The following is an 18,463-nucleotide window of genomic DNA, read 5'->3' on the forward strand; positions in this document are numbered from 1 at the left end:
ATAAAGCCAGCTATGTATAGCTATCATATGTGCCTACTGCCTGCTTTCATCACAGCTGGATATCATGGCAAGACTATATATCGAGTATGGGTCAGTGTAAAGACATGTATCCTGAAATCAATTATTTTGCAGCATTGTTAGATCTAATACAGAGTACAGAGAGTAGGCTTTCAGACCCGATTTGTGAAAAAAGTGTGAAATTAAATACTTGCAAAGTACAATAATTTCTTGATAATAATAATAATTGTATGTCCAACAAAAGCTCCTCCAGGCTATTGTATTTTTCTGGAAAAAAAACATTTTGTTGCCATATTTCTGCACACTAATTAACTCTTAAAATTATGCTTTACAGAAAAAAATATTTTAGAGTGAGAGTCCACATAATTGGACAACACATTGGATTAGTAGATAAAAGCAAAGATAAGAGGTATAATAATATGGCATCTGCTGGATATGAAGTGTGTAGTCATTTGCCTTAGGCAATATTGCTATTAATCGCACAAGGTAATAGAGCAATAGAAAATTCCACCGATTTGGAGAATTCCCTTAACAATGGTTTATGGTTATTGATCATTATTGTGGAAGGCTGTATTCTAGGGTTACTCTAAAGAAAGGGAACGTATTATGATTTGCCTGTTAGCAACTAGTCTGCTGTAAGTGCTAGCTTCCAAGGGGCCAATTTATATATAACTGCGCACAAAGAGGTGAAATGTTGTCTTCACTTCCATTTGTAGACTTTCCCTGCTCTCTGCATTTTATATAATAGTGTTAATACCTTATTTAAATTGTCACTGCTCCTTCACCAAGTCTGTGCCAGCCATAGTTATTTTATTAGAATGACTGGTGGTGGCCAATACAAAGCAGGCTAAAACTTTAATTTAATTTCCAGAAAATGAATGTGAAGGAGAAGCAGTTTTCCGGCCTCTAATAGCTTATTGGAGTCAGTGGTGATGTCGTTGGAACTAATTCGCTCCTCTATGCACTCTTCACTTAATGGACCTGGCATAATTGACCCTTTAGAAATTGGCAAGACTATGCCAGCTGACTTGTGTGCACTAAGGAACAAAGTATTCCTATGTTACCACTTTTACTGCTTTTACTTACAATTTTTTTAAAACGAGCCTCCTGCCTGGGGTCTTTGAATGGGCTGTAAGGACCTGTCTTTAAAATTCAAATCTCCTCTTTGTATTATTTTTTTAATACATGTACAGTCTGACATATTGAAAAGAATAGATATTAAAGAAGAAAGGTCAGTAAATGCTGATGTGCATTACCATTTTGTGTCTATTAATTAATTTTGTGAAATTTAGGCTGAAAAATGTTCTAAGTCTCATGGAAAAAAAAAATCTTAGAGTTAGGAAAATAATTGCTTATAGCCCACCTGAAGTAAAAATAAATGTATAAAATGATTACCGGTAACTGTATGTTTTTTACTAAATTTTAATATTTTTATGCTCAGTTTAAGTGCTTCATTTTAAGACTTCAGACAAGTCTGCCTTGCTAAAAGTAAAAACAACCAGAAGTAATGATCCTTTGAACTTCCCAGCACTAAAACCTTATCCGGAGCCTTCTTTCACTCATTCTCAACTGTTTTGGCATTTATTTACTTTTTAGGACTGAATTTAAAAAGCTGTTGGACAAGCTAATTTACATAGATAATAACTCAACTTTTTAACTCTTGCTGTACTAAAAGACAGGGAAAGGTATTTTTCTTTGGTCCACTGTTTATAGATTTAGCTAAATTAGTTTATAGCTTATTTTATTTACAATATCAGAAGATTGATATATATTTGAAGCCATACCATACTACCTCTTCAGGAAATGAGTATGACATGTTACATTTTGAATACTTATATCATACTCTACTATTTTTGCCTCTCCTGATTATCCTATGATACAATTTGATTTGTCGTTAACCATCTTGCTACTCATTTGATATTTTTCATTTTCTCAGTGTGGTAGGTAGGTCTTTGACCATGGCTTCTGCCACTTTAAAGTCACTGATGGTGGAGTTGGTGGTTCCTCAGCCAATCAAATATTTAGGGCAGTGGTTAGGAAGCTGCTAAGCATCTCCAGTATAAGCAAGATATGTTCATATTATACCATGATCAGATACCCAGCTCTGTTTAATTAAAAATCTGGAATTTGTTTGCCATTTTTTATGTACTTTATCCTGACATTATGTGGTTAAGAGTGTATATGGTGTATTTTCTACTGTACTTTGTTATGTAGCTTGCATCTTTATTCTAAAATAAAAAAAATATTATGGAAAAAAAACAGGGAATGGGACTTAAGGCAATTTCTTAGAAGGGCCAGTACTGCATGTACATATGTTTATCTCATAATGTCAATCATCATTTTAAAAGCAAAGCTGAATTAAACTTTACACTATGTGAGTCCATCTCGTCCATGCTCTACATATTTGAATAAAACATTTTTTATTATGTAACAGGGACATTTTACTTTGCTGACTGGTAGGCATGAGCAGGCACAGTTTTGAAGTTTTACCTTGTGGCAAATTTTTGCATACCAAAATTGCAGGCAGAATTGCTACCTACTTTGTTTTAAAATTTGCCATTCCCATCTTTGGGAATACACCATCATGTTTTAGGGAAAAATAGCATTGAAGTCAATGGCAAGCCCCATACATGCCATAATTGCCAAATTTGCTAGGTAGATTAAGGAGAATAGTGGGAACAAGGGGAATTTTTCTTCAAAAACATCTTTTAAAACAGCGGCTTAACAGTACAACAGTAAAGAAGTTGTATGCCACCAGGAGGACAGAAGACCCAGTGGAGCTGCATAGCAGCAGGCAGCAGTGTCCCTGGATATCGGCAGCTGCAGGAGAAGAAGAGGAACCGCCTGACAGCAGGACTAGAGCTGGGGGGAGAGGAGAGAGGCGGCAGGATCAGGTAAGAATTTCCCTGCTGACTCTGAATCACCTTATTCCGTATCTTTGGAATATAAGACAACATTTTGGGGAAGAAAAAGTGCATCTTACATGTCGAAAAATACGGTACATACTGTCATTGACTCTCCGTAAAATGCTACATGCCTGGCTGTTATGCTCATTCTTGGCTTCTAAAAATTTCTGAATCATTGACCCAGAATAACCATGGCTCCCCTGGCTTTATACTTGTTGCCATGGGTGACTCAGAAAGTACTGAAGCCAAAAGATCAGCATGACAACCAAATAGAATTTTTTTAAAAAAAAGGAATAACGATAGTAACCTCCATATTTCTCTTGCTGTACATTTACTTTAACATGGAAACTAAGGATTTTTTCATACATATTTGTTACAGAGACAGAGGAGAAATCTTTTCCCATGTACAGCATGCTAAAAATACATTTTGGCCTTTCAAATGCAGACTGTCACATTTCAAACTTGATTTGACATCTGTTTGGTTCATATTTTGTATTTGAAAACAGTTGTTTTACATCTCAGGGATTTTTTAATACTGTGATATTCTCTTTTTTTGCAAGCTCCCTGGAGTGTGAGACAGATACTGGTGAGACAGCTTAGTGTTCTGTTTCTGAACTGTACTCCTTAATTAGCAGCTGAGATTGTATGTATCAACCTATGTGTCCACAGGAGAACGCTTGAAAGGCTTTATCTTCTGTGGAGAGGAAAAATACAAAAATAGTGCAGCGCTATGAAAAACCTTATGACTGAACTTGGTGACTTTATTCCTTTTTTTATCAGGGTTTACTGTGGTTGCTTTGGAAAAGTAAAGTAATGGATAAACAGAGGAATAACCAATCACTGTGGCGAAAAGGTATATTACAAAGAAATAGAAATTTAAGTCAGAATGAAACCATTATTTAGTTTATAATTTATTGCAGAGTCTATTTTTAGTTATGTATTTTTGCCGTTTTGCCATTGAGGTTTTTTTTTTCCTGTACCTTAGTACTGCAAGCGTTTTTTTTTTTGTTTTTTGTCTCTCAGAATTCCTCTCCAGTCTTGTTAGAATGGCCAAATACAGCCAAGGTAATAAGCTTTATCAGCAACTTTAACACCTAAAAAAGGCTTTTAAGTATATATATATATATATATATATATATATATATATATATATATATACAGTATATATATATATATATATATATATATATATATATATATATATATATATATATATATATATATATATATATTTATATATGGGTAATGCATCCAAGATTTTTATTCGTGAAAATTGCACTCATATTTAAAATATGGTTTACTACGTCAAAAATAAAAAAAATTGAAAATAAACAGGAACTAGGTTTTGTTTCCTTGCATTTAGGAATCCCATGATTCCATGCAATACAAGTGACCATAGAAAACATTACACTCTATGCAATTTCTCTTGGCTGAATTTCAATTAGCGTATCCTTTACGAATGATGAGCACAGAAACTGACATTAAATATGCTGTATGAACTAGGTTTCTGGGTCCAATTTAGGTCCAACTAGAGGGCATTTTGAGTGTTATCTGGCCTCCTTACTGTATCAGAAGACTCTGTATTTACAGGAGTGTATACTAAAGGCCTACTTTTATGACTGTGCTTTACATTTTTTATACAGGATTCTGTTTAAACATTTCAGCCCGTGGGAGTTTTTCACCTTATGCATCAGAGCAATTTTCACCTCTCATTCTTTATCACTACTTATCAAAATTAATTGATCTATACCTTGTTTTTTCCACCACCAATTAGGCTTTCTTTGTGTGGTACATTTTGCTAATATTTATTTTTTTCTAAATGCATTTTAACAGGAATATTAAGAAAAATATGGAAAAAATTCATTATTTCTCAGTTTTCAGCCATTATAGCTTTAAAATAATACATGCTACCATAATTAAAACCTATGCATTTTATTTGCTCATTTGTCTTGGGTATTACACCATTTAAATTTTGTGCCTATCACAATGTATGGCGCCAATATTTTATTTAGAAATAAAGGTGCATTTTTTTCAGTTTTCGTCCATCACTATTTACAAGTTTATAATTTAAAAAATGTTCGTAATACAAGTATATCCTCTTCACATGCATATTTAAAAAGTTCAGACCCTTAGGTAACTATTTTTTTTTTTTTTTATTTGGGTAATTTCTGGCGTGGGAAAAAACAGTTAATTTTAAATGTAATAATGTGGGTTTATTGTATAAAAAATGTATGTAGATGTAGTTTTACTATTTGGCCAAAGTGAGATTTTTTTTTTAGCCCTGGAAGCGTACTGATCGCTTCGAGGAAGCATATAGAGAGCAAGAAAGATAAAAATAGAGATACAAGGGGTCAATAGTTCATAGATTTCAGCTCTGGCATACTTCAATGAATCTGTCATTGAGCAAAAACAATAAAACAGTTAAAACTTCAAAAGTTGATTTAAAGGGGCACTACGGTGAAAAATTGTAAAATTTAAAATATGTGCAAACATATACAAATAAGAAGGACATTTTTTCCAGAGTAAAATGAGCCATAAATTACTTTTATCCTATGTTGCTGTCACTTACAGTAGGTAGTAGAAATCTGACAGAAGCGACAGGTTTTGGACTAGTCCATCTCTTCATTGGGGATTCTTAGGGATTTATTTATTTTCAAAAGCACTTAGAGAATGGCAGTTGCTCTGTTCAACTGCCAAAAAACTGTGTAGCGAGCAGGGAAGCAGCCAGCATCATTGTTTAAATCCTTTTTAGGGAATATCTTTATAAAGAATAAAAGCCTTGCTGAGAATCCCCTATGAAGAGATGGACTAGTCCAAAACTTGTCACTTCTGTCAGATTTCTACTACCTGCTGTAAGTGACAGCAACATAGGAAAAAAGTAATTTATGGCTCATTTTACTCTGGAATAAACGTACTTCTTATTTGTCTATATTTTAAATTTTACAATTTTCACCATGGTGCCCCATTAAACATAAAATAAAACTGTGGACTATCTTAAAAAGTCATTTTTCGTACAAGGAAGATAGATACAATAATTTATTTCATTTGTTTATTTTTGCCTCGGGTGTTCTTTAACCCCCTTGGTGGTATGATTCTTTCCAGATTTTAGGGTCTAAAAGCGGTACAATTTTTTTGCACCCTTTCAGACCCTTAAACATGGAAAAAATCATGCTGCCAAGGAGATCTGCACAGCCCCAGCAATCACTTATCTCCCTTGCTCCAGTGCTGCAGTTATGCCTCCATCCTCCGGGTGGCACTGCAAATCTAATCTGAGATTCTCACCAGGAGAAAGCAGAACCCCGGAGGAGAGAAAGAAAAAATGGCGTCCGACGTCAGGATCCCCGGGAGGTATGTAGAAATGCTCCCGTTGCTTGCATTGCTCTGCACAGAGCCTCCAGCAGCTACCGGGATTACTGCTCTGAGCTGCGGTTTTCTACCCCGACCCTAGCTCGGGGTTACCACCAAGGAGGTTAACATTGTGTATGACTGCCTGAGTGTTGTTGATTTGGTACATCTATATCTACATACACATTTTCAATAAATGTCACCCATAGCCATAGGACATTTATATGGGTGCTTTGGCTACAGCTAAGCACCTCATTCTGTTGTTATGGAGGAAAATGGAGAGACAGTGGTGCGACACAAGGAGAAGCAGCTTCCAGCTTGTTGGAGAAGGAGAAGTACAAAGCATTTGACCATTGCTTAAAGAAAACCTGAACTGAAATTAAAAGTCAAAATCCACATACACAGGTCATACTTAACTCCTGTGTAGTCTACTCCTCAATCTATTTTTCCTGTCCTACGTCCTGTTTGTCCACTGTGATCAAGGGAATTCTACGTCCTCCATTTTGAAAATGGCCATTACACCATAACAGCTTCCTGGTCAGCACACAGTTAAACTGTAACATCGCCCACTTGAGCCATAGGGAAACATGGACACATCAGTTCTCCTCTCAGCTGTAACTGACAGTAACTAATATATATTTCAGTTCTGACAAAATGTTGTCAGAACTGGAAGGGATCACTGTAAGAAGAAAATGGCGAGCTTCTGAGAGGAACTGATGGCAAGGCAACTATGTAATGTTCATTTGAAGTTACCTCATGTGTTTATTTTAAATAATTTTACTCAGTACAGGTTCTCTTTAAAGATTCTTGGCCAAGATGGCCCTGAATGGCCACCATATCCACGTTCAGTCTAGTATGTGCACAATGCTTATGGGACTCCAATAGCACTAACTGTAAATAAACTGTCAGCCATCCAGTTCTGATACGAAGAAAATGAAGACTGCATGCTTTTTTCACTTTCTGTAAAACTGTTAAAAATTCAACTTTGCAGAATCCCTTCAGTAAAAGGGAAAACAAAACCTTTACAATTAGTTAATTTGCAGGTAAAATATATATTCTTTAACAAGGATAATCAATAAAATGCAAATAATTCCAAGTTGTTGCAGGATTATGTTAACTTTGCATGTACATTTATGCAGCTTGAAATGGAATCAATCAAACACCACCAAAGTTTTAACTGGTTCATTTTCAAGCCAGACTTATTTACCTTCATAATTTGCAAAATCCTGCATCAACTCAGAAGTATTTGCATCTCATTGATCATCCATATACTTTAACAGGGCAACATAAAACAAAGCTGCTTGGAGAGGTGTTGAAGTCTTACCTTTAGAGATGTAGGTTTCTTCAGTTTGGGGAGCACTGGCAGCCTGTGGGCGAGGTGCTGGTAATGGAGCTCTGTGCACAATAAAAGATCTTTTTGGTCTTTGGTTTACTTCATCAGTTTCAAAAGGTAATTCCATATACTCCTCTTCGGCAAGGCTATAAGGGTCTTCTTCCTCTCCATAAGCAGTTTCATCCCACACATAATTTTCACTAGAGATGTCATATCCTCTCTCTGCTGCAGAAATAAATACAAATGTTACATAAACATTAACCAAGAGTTGGCCTACATATGCTGCCTAGATAGCAATGTTATCACTGAGATCAGAGATTCCTATATCATCTGCTATTTATCTTCTCATTCGGTTATGGCTATGGGCCTTGCTCTTTCAAAAAATATTACTGATGAAGACTGTATCTGTGAATCCTTACTACATTGGCCTCAATTCACTAAGCTTTACCAAACACTTTATCAAACGTTTAATTTTGAATTCACTAGGGTGTTATAGATTTATTGAATGTTTTATCTGTGGTGGAGAAGGGGTAAAAACAGCGCAGGAGATTTGGCCGGCGCCACCCTAGACGGTAATAGGAATTATCAACTAGGAATTACAGCTAACTATAATTTGGGTGCTGTCAAAAGACGGAGCACAAATTACTACAAAACACTCTAATTCGGCCGCCAGCTATAGCTGGCAGCTGAATTACATATTTCCCCCACTAACCATGGGCGGGGCGGTGGACCCTGCCGGGACTTGTGCAGGAACAGGGTGAGCTGTTTATCAGCTTTACCCAGCACCCAAATCTCCTGCCGGCTATATAATAGGTACGCAATTCAGGAGCTGCACACACGGGTGCATCATCCCACACAAGGCACCTGACAGCCACTTTTTATCACTCCACATGGGCACTACGGGGAGTGGGGCCTGGCCTGCAGAGTTTTACATGGGGGCCCGTCACATTTAAGTTACACCCCTGTCTGCAGTCTGTGACTTCAGACTGTAGAGAGAATTCTGGAAGAATCTTGTGGGAAATGTAATACTATAAATTGTACAAAGATATTTATTTCATTTAACCCTTACAGTGCTGATTTCTAATAACAGCCTTTTCATTGTTCATTCTTCATCCTTAAAAGCCAACTAATGCAGCACAGTACAGGTAAGAGAAGGAAGAAAATGAAAGATGATTGTTGCCTACTCTCTAGTAAGAAGCAATTTGAAAAAAAAAACAGCAGCTAAATGATATACGGAGGTAGTCATAGCCCCGCTTTATGACTGAATGGGCTCTGGAGTAGTTGCAGTCCCTCTAGTTAAGCACATATGTGACCTTTTCCCGTTTACCTAAACAATTCTAAAACACTGGAAAATAAATGAAACTGGAATTTGTTATATTTTCTCTTCCGTTTTCCTATTTTCAGAAGTGCATTTCTCATTCATTTTCCTGCATTGCACAGATGTGGAATTGCATTTGATTTATGATGCACATGGCAGATTGTTTAAATGTCAGTAATACAGGAACAGCTGAGCAGAACAATGAATCACATCATCTTGCATCACTGCACTCTAGTGAAACTAAAAACAACATCATTTTAAAGTGGCGGTCTCTGCAATGTAGGGATTCTGGGTTTCTGCTGCTTTAGATGAGCCCATCAATGGTGCCCCCATCCTATAAAAACAATATAAAACCTCTACTTAAAGTGGGATTATAGTCCCAAAACTAAAATTTCAGTAACTACTCTTAGTTACATAAAAGAAAATTTTAAAGCAGTCCCATACATTCTCTGTGCGTAAAAACATATACTCTCACTACAGAGAGCAGTACAAGATAGCTTACCTCTGGCTTATAGCAAATGTAATCATTTATTTTATTTACTTATTTCATCATTGCCACTGAAGCTCTCTGAGGCATGTGCATTCACTCGCCCTACTCCTTTTTGCTAAAGCAACTGTTGCCAGGGTGATGTGCCTTTCTGTTCAGCAGAGGGAGGCAGGAGTGGGCAGAATCAAAACAGAGGCAGACAGTATCTTCTGCCTTTGCTGATGAGACAGAGATAAGCTATATTGTACTGCTTTCTGCATTGAAAGCATACGTTTGTTCAAACAGAGAATGTTTGGGATTGCTTCCAAATGTTCTTTTATGTGACTAATGGTGCCCATAAATAGTACATTTTTTTTCATCCAATCTTACCATTTCTATGTAATATGAGGGAACTGCCTAAATTATGCTTTTAGTATATTTACTTAATTTAACCTTATAGTACATAGAAATAGTAAGTTTGGATTTAAAAAATGTACCATGTATGGGCACCTTAAGAGTAGTTACTGAAATCTTAGGGTGCATAATACCACTTTAAACACATATAGTGTTTTTTTTTAAATCAAAATAAAGAAACCACGAATGTCTTTATTTACTAGGATATGAATAGGTCAACAAGCATAAAGCATCATAAATAATCCTGAAAAGAAGGCATTAATAGAATTTATTTTAAAGATTTAAGGTTGTACGTGCACTCTCTGGTCTGATAAGGGGAGATTATAAATGTTATGGCAGTCAATTAGTATATTGATTTGACAGATAAGAATGCTTTCTGCTGTGTCAAATAAATAGATCAATAGGAAACACCAACAGAAAATACAAAAATGCAAAATTCAGTGTTGCAGTGAGATGCAAGAAGACGGGAGCCCCAGCAAAAACAAATATTTTAATTAGTCCACCGTTAGTCCACCAATCTAACCAATGAGAATCCTCGCCGAAACAATTTTAATTAATAGAGATCAGTCAACCAATGGGGACCTTCGAGGGTCAGAAGGCATGAAAGTTAAATGCAAGCAGTATGATGCATAGTGATGCACATGGAAGCTTGTGGATATTTGTATGAACACCTATTCATTTCTGTGGAGCAAAAACAGATATCAGTTTGAACCTTTATTAATTATATGAAAATTATATACAGATGAATGTTGCTAATTCATCCTTCTAAACAGAAAATATTTAAAAACAAATTGAAAACACTTACAGTGACTTTAAACACAAAATAAAGATTTGAGTCAGTGGCATAACTACAAATCAGGCGGTACCCCAGCAAAACTTGAATGGGCCTCCCACCATGTTCACACTCCCTCACCCTCCCTCTGTGAAGACTCCTAAGGCTACAAGGGTCATCTGCCAGGAGTCATATTAAAAGTTTGACAATCATCAGAACACTACTTAAATGCTAGCCCTAATAATATTTTGCATTAACTTACTTTTGCAACACCCTTTTATGCGGCCTACCAACAAAGCAATTAGCATCCCTGCAATCTATACTGAACTCATACATTCAACACATCTATTGTCTGGACTGCTGCTCCTCTGTGCTATGTTTTTCTTTGGTTGCCAATTAATAAGAGTTAATTCAAACACAACAAACACACACAGAACATTTATATTGTGTGTTTCTCCTGGCGGACTCAAAGCACCAGAGCTGCAGCCACTAAGACATGCTCTATAGGCAGTAGCAGTGTTAGGGAGACTTGCCCAAGGTCTCCTACTGAATATGTGCAGGCTCACTGAACAGGCAGAGCCGAGATTCGAGCCCAGGTCTCCTGTGTCAGAGGCAAAGCCGTTAACCATTACACTATCCTAACCAGCCACACAAACTAACATACACGGCACCCCACAATCTTTTCTCCCCGTACATTTCCCAATTAATCATGGGAGTATTTCCCATGCATATTGTAAACCAATGTACACATGCACAGTATGTAAGAGCTGATGGAAGTTTTCTAAATTCTTCATGAATTTAGAAATTATTTTATTTAGATTATGGGCAGCACAGTTCTACACATTTCAACATAAAAGTAATAATAACAAAAAATATTACTATACAACTATATAAAAATTATATTTAAATATATACAACTATATAAATATGTACAACTATATATACAACTATATAAAAAGTATGTAAAAGTCTCCTGTGAAAAGTAACAACATAAAAGTAACAACATAAAAATTATTAACTAATAACGAAACCTGTGCAGAACAAAAGTACAAACTGTAGGTTTATGGAGAAGAGAAGGTATGCCTATTAAAATGATAATACAATTATTAGTAGTACCATACTAACCCAGATCAAATCCCTCTGCATTATGCTAGTCAACAAATTTTTATTAGAAATCTTAGAAAACAAAATAAATAAACTAAAGAGAGACAAAATCACATACACAAACCACACAGAGAGATTGAAGAAATTTAGGGTTGAAAGTAAGAATACCAATTCAGTAATGGGTTCACCAACAAGTGGTCCTGAAAAACAGGTCTAGTTAATCCAAACCCTGTAGTACACCAAAAACAAAAAACCCCCACCAGCTTAGGAACCAATAAAAGAAACTGATAAGAACTCAATGTTAGGAATTAAGTTCTGCCACGTTCTGTCTGCTAGCGACAGTATTGACTATGTCAACCCTGGACTTCCACTGTCCACCAGCAGGTGGCTCCATTTCAATTTTGACTGTCCTAGATTTCTGCTGTTCACCAGCAGGATTCCTTTCACTTACCATTGAAGATTTGCATTTTCCTGGCTTGCCTGATGGTGGTTTCAAGAGCATTTTCAGCAGGATCACACAACACCAGCTACATCCTGATTGGGGCTAATGCACTGCCTTTTCTCCATCTAGTTGCACAAACTTTGTTTGCTGTTGGCTTTGAGTGTCTGGGCAATCCTGTTCCTTATCTTAATCCCTGATTTGCACTTGTACTTAAAGAGACTCTGAAGTCTTCCGAAAATGAGGTTTTTACTTTAAAAACCTCATTAACATTATTGCTCCTCTTAAAACGCAGCAGAACCGTGCCTGAAAAACCCCTCTATCACCCCAAACATACGGGGGCCTCTATGCGCATCAATAAGCCTGGATCGCCGCCTTCCCCCCGCCCCTCTTAGTCTTCCTTCACTGAGAGGGGCGGGGAGAGGCGGAGATACGTGCTGATTGACACGCATAGAGGCAGCAGCAAAATCCACGACCAAGAAAGTCAAGGATTTTGCCTGCCAACTAAGGGGTGAGTTTGGGGTGATTGAGGGGGTTTTCAGCCGCGGTTCTGCAGTGTTTTAAGAGGGACAATAATGTTAATGAGGTTTTTATAATAAAAACTTCATTTTCGGGAGACTTCAGAGTCTCTTAAATAACCTGTTACCGTACTCTGCATTCTCACACGTAGAGATTGAGAGCACGTGGGGAGGAGCGGATGCCATGACGTAGTTCCGCTACGTAGTTCCGCTCGCGTCACCTCCCTGTCGAGAACCGGGCCCTCTGATGTAGCAAGGGCACGATGGGAAGCCGCTAGTAGGAAGCCCCAGACGGGAAGCAGGAACCGGAACGCCGACTGAGTCAGCTGGGGCAGCAGAGCCGCTAGGAGGAAGCCGCACTAAGCTCCAGGCGGGAGGCAGGAACCACTGCGCCGAGCGAGCCAGCCGGAGCAGGAGAGGCACTACTGGGCGCAACCAGAGGGAAACCGCAGCAAGCCCCAGGCGGGAGGCAGGAAACGGGACGCCGGCGGAGCCAGGGGGGACGGCACTGGCGCAGGGCAGTACCTGGCATCGGCCTACAGGGAGAGCTGGAAAGTGGTGGAGCATCCTCACCTGGATGCGGCAGGGCGCCTGGAGGTAGCATAAGAGGAGTGTGCGGAGCCTGAAAAGGGAAGGAGGGGACAAGAGGACACCAGTGGACTGTACCCCAGCAGAGTGAAGCAGGGTGTGCACTGAAAATACACACAGACCTGCAGAGGACTGTAGCATCACCTGCAACTGCTGGTAGCTAGTGGCGTATTGCCCAGCAAAGGAAGGGTCAATTAAAGATGGCAGGTGGTGCAAGGAAAAAGGGGACAGAGACGACTGGCACCGCGGCAGTAGGGCCGGCGGCTAAAACACCCCAAAGAGGAGCGGCGGACTTTTTTGCGCCAGTGGGGTCAGGAAGCCCGAGAGATCGAATGGGGGAGAAACCGGAACAGTCAAGCTCCCCGCACTCCCAGATTAGCAAGAAACACACCAGCCTGGAGGAGATGTGTACATATTTGAAAACGCTGCCTACAAAGCAGGATCTAGGTGAACAGACCGAAAAGATTATGGCTGCTACCCGCCTGGAGGTGGCGACACTAAAAGAGGAAATGGCAATAATGTCCTCGCGAGCGGAGAAACTGGAACAGGAGCTAGCAGAGGTAAAAGCCACCCTTGCTGAGGCTCAGAAAGAGAGAAAGAAACAACAGATTGTGAATAAGATAATATATACACAACTAGAAGATATACAGAATCGCTCGAGGAGGAAGAACATCAGGATCCGGGGCTTGCAGGAGTCAGTGAGCGCCGAGAAGCTGCGACTGACGGTACAGGGGATCTTCAATAAGAGTCCTGGAACGAACGGAAGATCATACAATCGCCATAGATAGAATACATCACGCTCTAGGAGCAAATCCGAGGGTCGGGGAAAAAGAAAGAGATGTGATCTGCCGTCTTCATTATTATACAGAAAAAGAGGCAATTATGTCAGCAGCTTGGAAACACCCGGAGATCGAATTTGAGGGGAGACCGGTACAACTCTTCCAGGACCTGGCGTCATCAACACTGCAACAGAGAAGAGCTCTCAGACCTTTAATCCAGGTTTTGCAAAAGGAGGGGGCCACGTACAGATTGGGATTTCCCTTCTCATTGCTTATCAGGAAGGGGACCCTCTCTTTTGCTTTGAGAGGCCCAGAGGACCTGCCGGATCTTTTTAGAGCTTTCGGTATCCCCCCGATAGAGCTCCCAGACTGGGACTTAGAAGGAATAATGTTGGGTAAGACGCGGCAGAAGTTGAAAGTATAAATGTAACATAGACTGAACATTATAAAGTAGGATAGGCCCTTCTTCCTGCGGCATGGGCTAATTGGCCACATCCTTGTTCCTAACTGAGAAGAGAAAATGGGGTCCAGGGGGGGAGGAGGGAGGAGAAAATGGGTAATGCACAAATAATAAAAGAGGGGGGAAAAAGGGGGGGGAGAGGGGAAAAGAAGGAAAAAAAAAAAAGAAAAAAAAAAAAAAAGAGCAGCTAGAGAAAGCAAATCAAGAACGGCTAGTGGGTGAGAGAACATAAGGGAAAGGTGTAATATGTGATATGTGATTTCCTTGATTGTTTTTCTTTTCCCCCCTTGACAGGGTAAAAGACTCTATAAGACTTTAAGATTTTCAAATCAACAGGATGCTAAAACAATGGTATTGTGGAGTAAATGGTGGGTGGGAGTGGGGGGGGAGGGGCCGTTTGGGGTTGAGAGGGGAGTGGGGGTGGGGGGGGGGTGGGAGTGCGGGGTGGGGGGGGGGCGGGGGACTGGCTACGCGGGCCTGCCCCCTCCCCCCCCCGGCGCCGCCCCTCAAAGTGAGGGGGGGGGATGTGGTGGGGGATGGGATATGGGGAAGGTGTAATGAAATGTAATGAAAATGAGTTTGATATGAAGGGAAGAAAGGGTTGTGTGGAATAACATGATAAGAAGGCCAAAAAAAATAAGGTGGAACACGAGAAGGGGATATATAGGGATAAAGTATCTTTGATAGTGCACAGATATATGTATTTAAATATTTTTTGTGAGGGGATGTGTGGGTGGAGGCGAGATACTTAGAGAACGACTAAGGTGTGAGGGGATAAGAGAGAGGTGCGGGATATCACAGTAAGATTTTCAATAAATTAAAAATAAGGTGGTGCACGAGATGATTATGTATAAGGGAAAAATATTTTGAGACAGTGGGTAAAGATACGTGTGTATGTACTATGAGAAAACACATGTGGGCTGAGGGGGGGGATGGAGAATTGGAGGGGGGGGGTGGAGAGTGGGGTGGTGTGAGTCGGACTGGGGGGGGTTAACCCCCCCTGCCCCCACTCCGACGGGAGGGGGAATGGGAAGACTTAGGGGAGGAGACACAATGGGGCACATAATGAAAAACACAGGGGAAAAAGCACAAAGTAGGTGAATGGCCAGAAAATGGAAAAGACTGGGAATTATGTTATTGGCTTAAAAAGTAAAAATAAAAAACAAATATAAAATATAAAATTAGGAAATTAGCATGACCCGGGGGGAGGGGGGGACTGTTAGTAAAATTCTATATGGAGAGGGAGGGGGGGGGGGGAGGCTCCCATGGGAGGAAGAGAAGAGGGCATCAAGCATGAGGGTTGAATTTGCGAAGTTGAAAGGCAGGACCCACCTCCCTGGACCCGCATATAAATAGGGTAGCGACAACAGGAGGGGAAAAAAAAAAAAATAATAATAATAACGGAAGGAACTTAGATAAAATAAGGTGAAGTCATAGGGAGAAAAGAGTGGCCCGGCGAGGGAGGGGGGCGCGGGGGAAGTGCTCGGTGCTGGTTATGGTAAGTCGTCTCTGGCCCCGGAGGGGGCAAGGAGCCCCGAAGTGGGGGGACAGGAAACCCCCACAGGAAAGAAGGTACTTCAATCATCCTTGTAGAAGGAGGAGTGGACGACGTCCACTACGCTACAAAAGGCAGAAGGGACTGCCTGTTTTAAAATCACCAGGTCTTTTCTTTATTTGGTTTTTCTATGTACACATTGGTATCACATGGGCTGGCGGAGAAAGGGGGAAGAGAAAAAATGACACGGGTTAATATGCTGTCCCAGAACGTCCATGGATTGAATATCCCAGAGAAAAGATCAATACTATTACAGAATCTATATAGAGCACACATCCAAGTGGCATTTCTCCAGGAAACTCACTTTAAAGGAGATCACCACCCTGGGATCACTAATAGGAGATACCCAACGGCTTACTACAGTAATTATAAGGAGGCCAAAAGTAGAGGGGTCGCAATTGTACTAGCAAGTGACATAAGGCAGGAGGAGACAGAGGTGATTAGAGACTCCCAGGGGAGGTTTCTCCTGGTCAAAGGACTTTTCAATGCTAGGAGAATGACACTGGGGGTGGTATATGCTCCCAATACTGGCCAAACAGGGTTCCTAGACAAATTTCTGGCTAAGTTAGATGAATTTGCAGAGGGGTCAATAGTAGTTGCGGGGGATATAAACCTGGTAATGGACCCACAAGTGGATTCGTCCACAGGGAAATCTTCCCTTACTAGGAGAGCTCATCAAAGGGTTAAAAGAGAACTAGGTAAGCGCCAGTTGATCGACATATGGCGTATACAACACCCTACTACAAAAGATTACACTTACTATTCGATCCCGCATGGGACCTATTCTAGGTTAGACTATTTCTTTATTTCACATAACCTACTCTCGGAAGAAATTGAGACAGAGATAGAATCCTCAGTGATCTCGGATCACTCCCCAGTTACACTCAGCCTGGGATATAGGCAAAAGGAAAGGGGCCCTTGGAACTGGAAACTAAACGAATCCCTGTTGCGAAATGATGAATTAATAGTTAAAATCAAAGAAGAAATGAAGCAGTATTTTATGGAGAATGACAGGGATGGGATATCCCCGGTCGTGTTATGGGAGGCTCATAAGGTGGTTATGAGGGGGATACTAATAAGGGAAGGAAGTAGAATAAAGAAGGAGAGAGAAAGGGAAATGGCAGTAAGCTTGGCAGAAATAGAAAGATTAGAATTACAGCATAAAAAAACTCCCATAGAAAAAGTTTTTGTAGATTTGACCCAAGCAAGAGAGAGATTAAAAAATGTACTATTCTCTAAAGCTAAATTTATGGCAGCAAGATGTAAAAGGAGATTCTATGAATTCGGAAATAAGGGGAGTAGGTTGATGGCTAGAATATTGAAGCAACAACAAACTGCAAACTATGTACCATTTCTATGTGATAATAAAGGGCAGAAGCACTTTAGGAACGAGTCTATGGGAAAAATGTTTGGAAAATATTACGCGAGTTTATATGGGATCGAAGAGAGTGCAGTGGGGGATGGGGGGGGGAATGGAGGAATATGTGGCGGCCTCAGGCATGGGGAAATTGCATCCTATGGATGCAAAGAGCTTGGAAAAGGAGATCTCGGTAGAGGAACTGACTAAGGCAGTGGGGCAAATGCCAAGGGGGAAGGCACCAGGCCCAGACGGCTATACCCTGGAATATTACAGAAGCTTTAAGGAGATACTGGAACCATACTGGGTGAAGGCATTGAATGCCATAAAGGGGAAAGACAATGCAGAGGGGAAACTTGGGCGGGAATCATTAATGTCACATATTTCGGTTATACCGAAAGAAGGAAAGGATCCCACATCATGTACTGGGTATAGGCCTATATCATTAATAAATGTAGATTTGAAGGTACTAGCAAAAATATTGGCAAATAGGCTATCACCTCTTCTGGGTGAGCTGATACACCTTGATCAAGTGGGCTTCATACAAGGGAGAGAAGCCAGAGATAATACGATTAGGACAATGGATGTGATACAATGGGTGGGATCCTCACCTGTCCCTGTCGTATTGCTCTCCACAGACGCGGAGAAGGCATTTGACAGGGTCAGGTGGGGATTCATCAGGGTGGTTATGGAGCACATTGGACTAGGAGATAACATGAGAGCTTGGATGCTCTCAATGTACAGGGATCTATCTGCCAGGGTCAAGGTTAATGGGTGCCTGTCTGGCCCGTTTGAGATAAGGAATGGAACTCGACAGGGTTGCCCTCTGTCCCCCTTGGTGTTTGCCCTAACCTTGGAACCCTTCCTGAGAACAATACGGAAGAATGGGGATATTACTGGAGTCAGGATAGGCCAGAAAGAACATAAGATAGCGGCATACGCAGATGATCTGCTATTCTATTTAACAAACCCTAGGATAGCGTTGCCCAATCTATTGAAGGAATTTGCAGTATATGGGAGGTTCTCCAACCTCAAGATTAATTGGGATAAATGCGAGGCAATGGGAATAGGGATGAAGGGGGAGGAGGTGG

The 18,463-nt window shown here is 40.2% G+C and overlaps 1 protein-coding gene across 1 annotated transcript in view; it reads right to left on the reverse strand.

Moving 5' to 3' along the window:
* LOC137570039 (centromere-associated protein E-like) overlaps positions 1 to 12,819 on the reverse strand; it is a 63,841-nt gene extending 51,022 nt beyond the window's left edge. Inside the window, exons 1-2 of the mRNA XM_068278890.1 lie at positions 12,762 to 12,819; positions 7,594 to 7,827 (exon numbers count right to left, since the gene is read on the reverse strand). Of these exons, the coding sequence (XP_068134991.1) occupies positions 7,594 to 7,827; positions 12,762 to 12,819 (292 nt within the window). The remainder of the gene's footprint in view (positions 1 to 7,593; positions 7,828 to 12,761) is intronic.
* Positions 12,820 to 18,463: the final 5,644 nt, after the last annotated feature.

Source organism: Hyperolius riggenbachi, chromosome 1, assembly GCF_040937935.1.
Source record: "Hyperolius riggenbachi isolate aHypRig1 chromosome 1, aHypRig1.pri, whole genome shotgun sequence".
Classification (NCBI taxonomy): Eukaryota; Metazoa; Chordata; class Amphibia; order Anura; family Hyperoliidae; genus Hyperolius; species Hyperolius riggenbachi.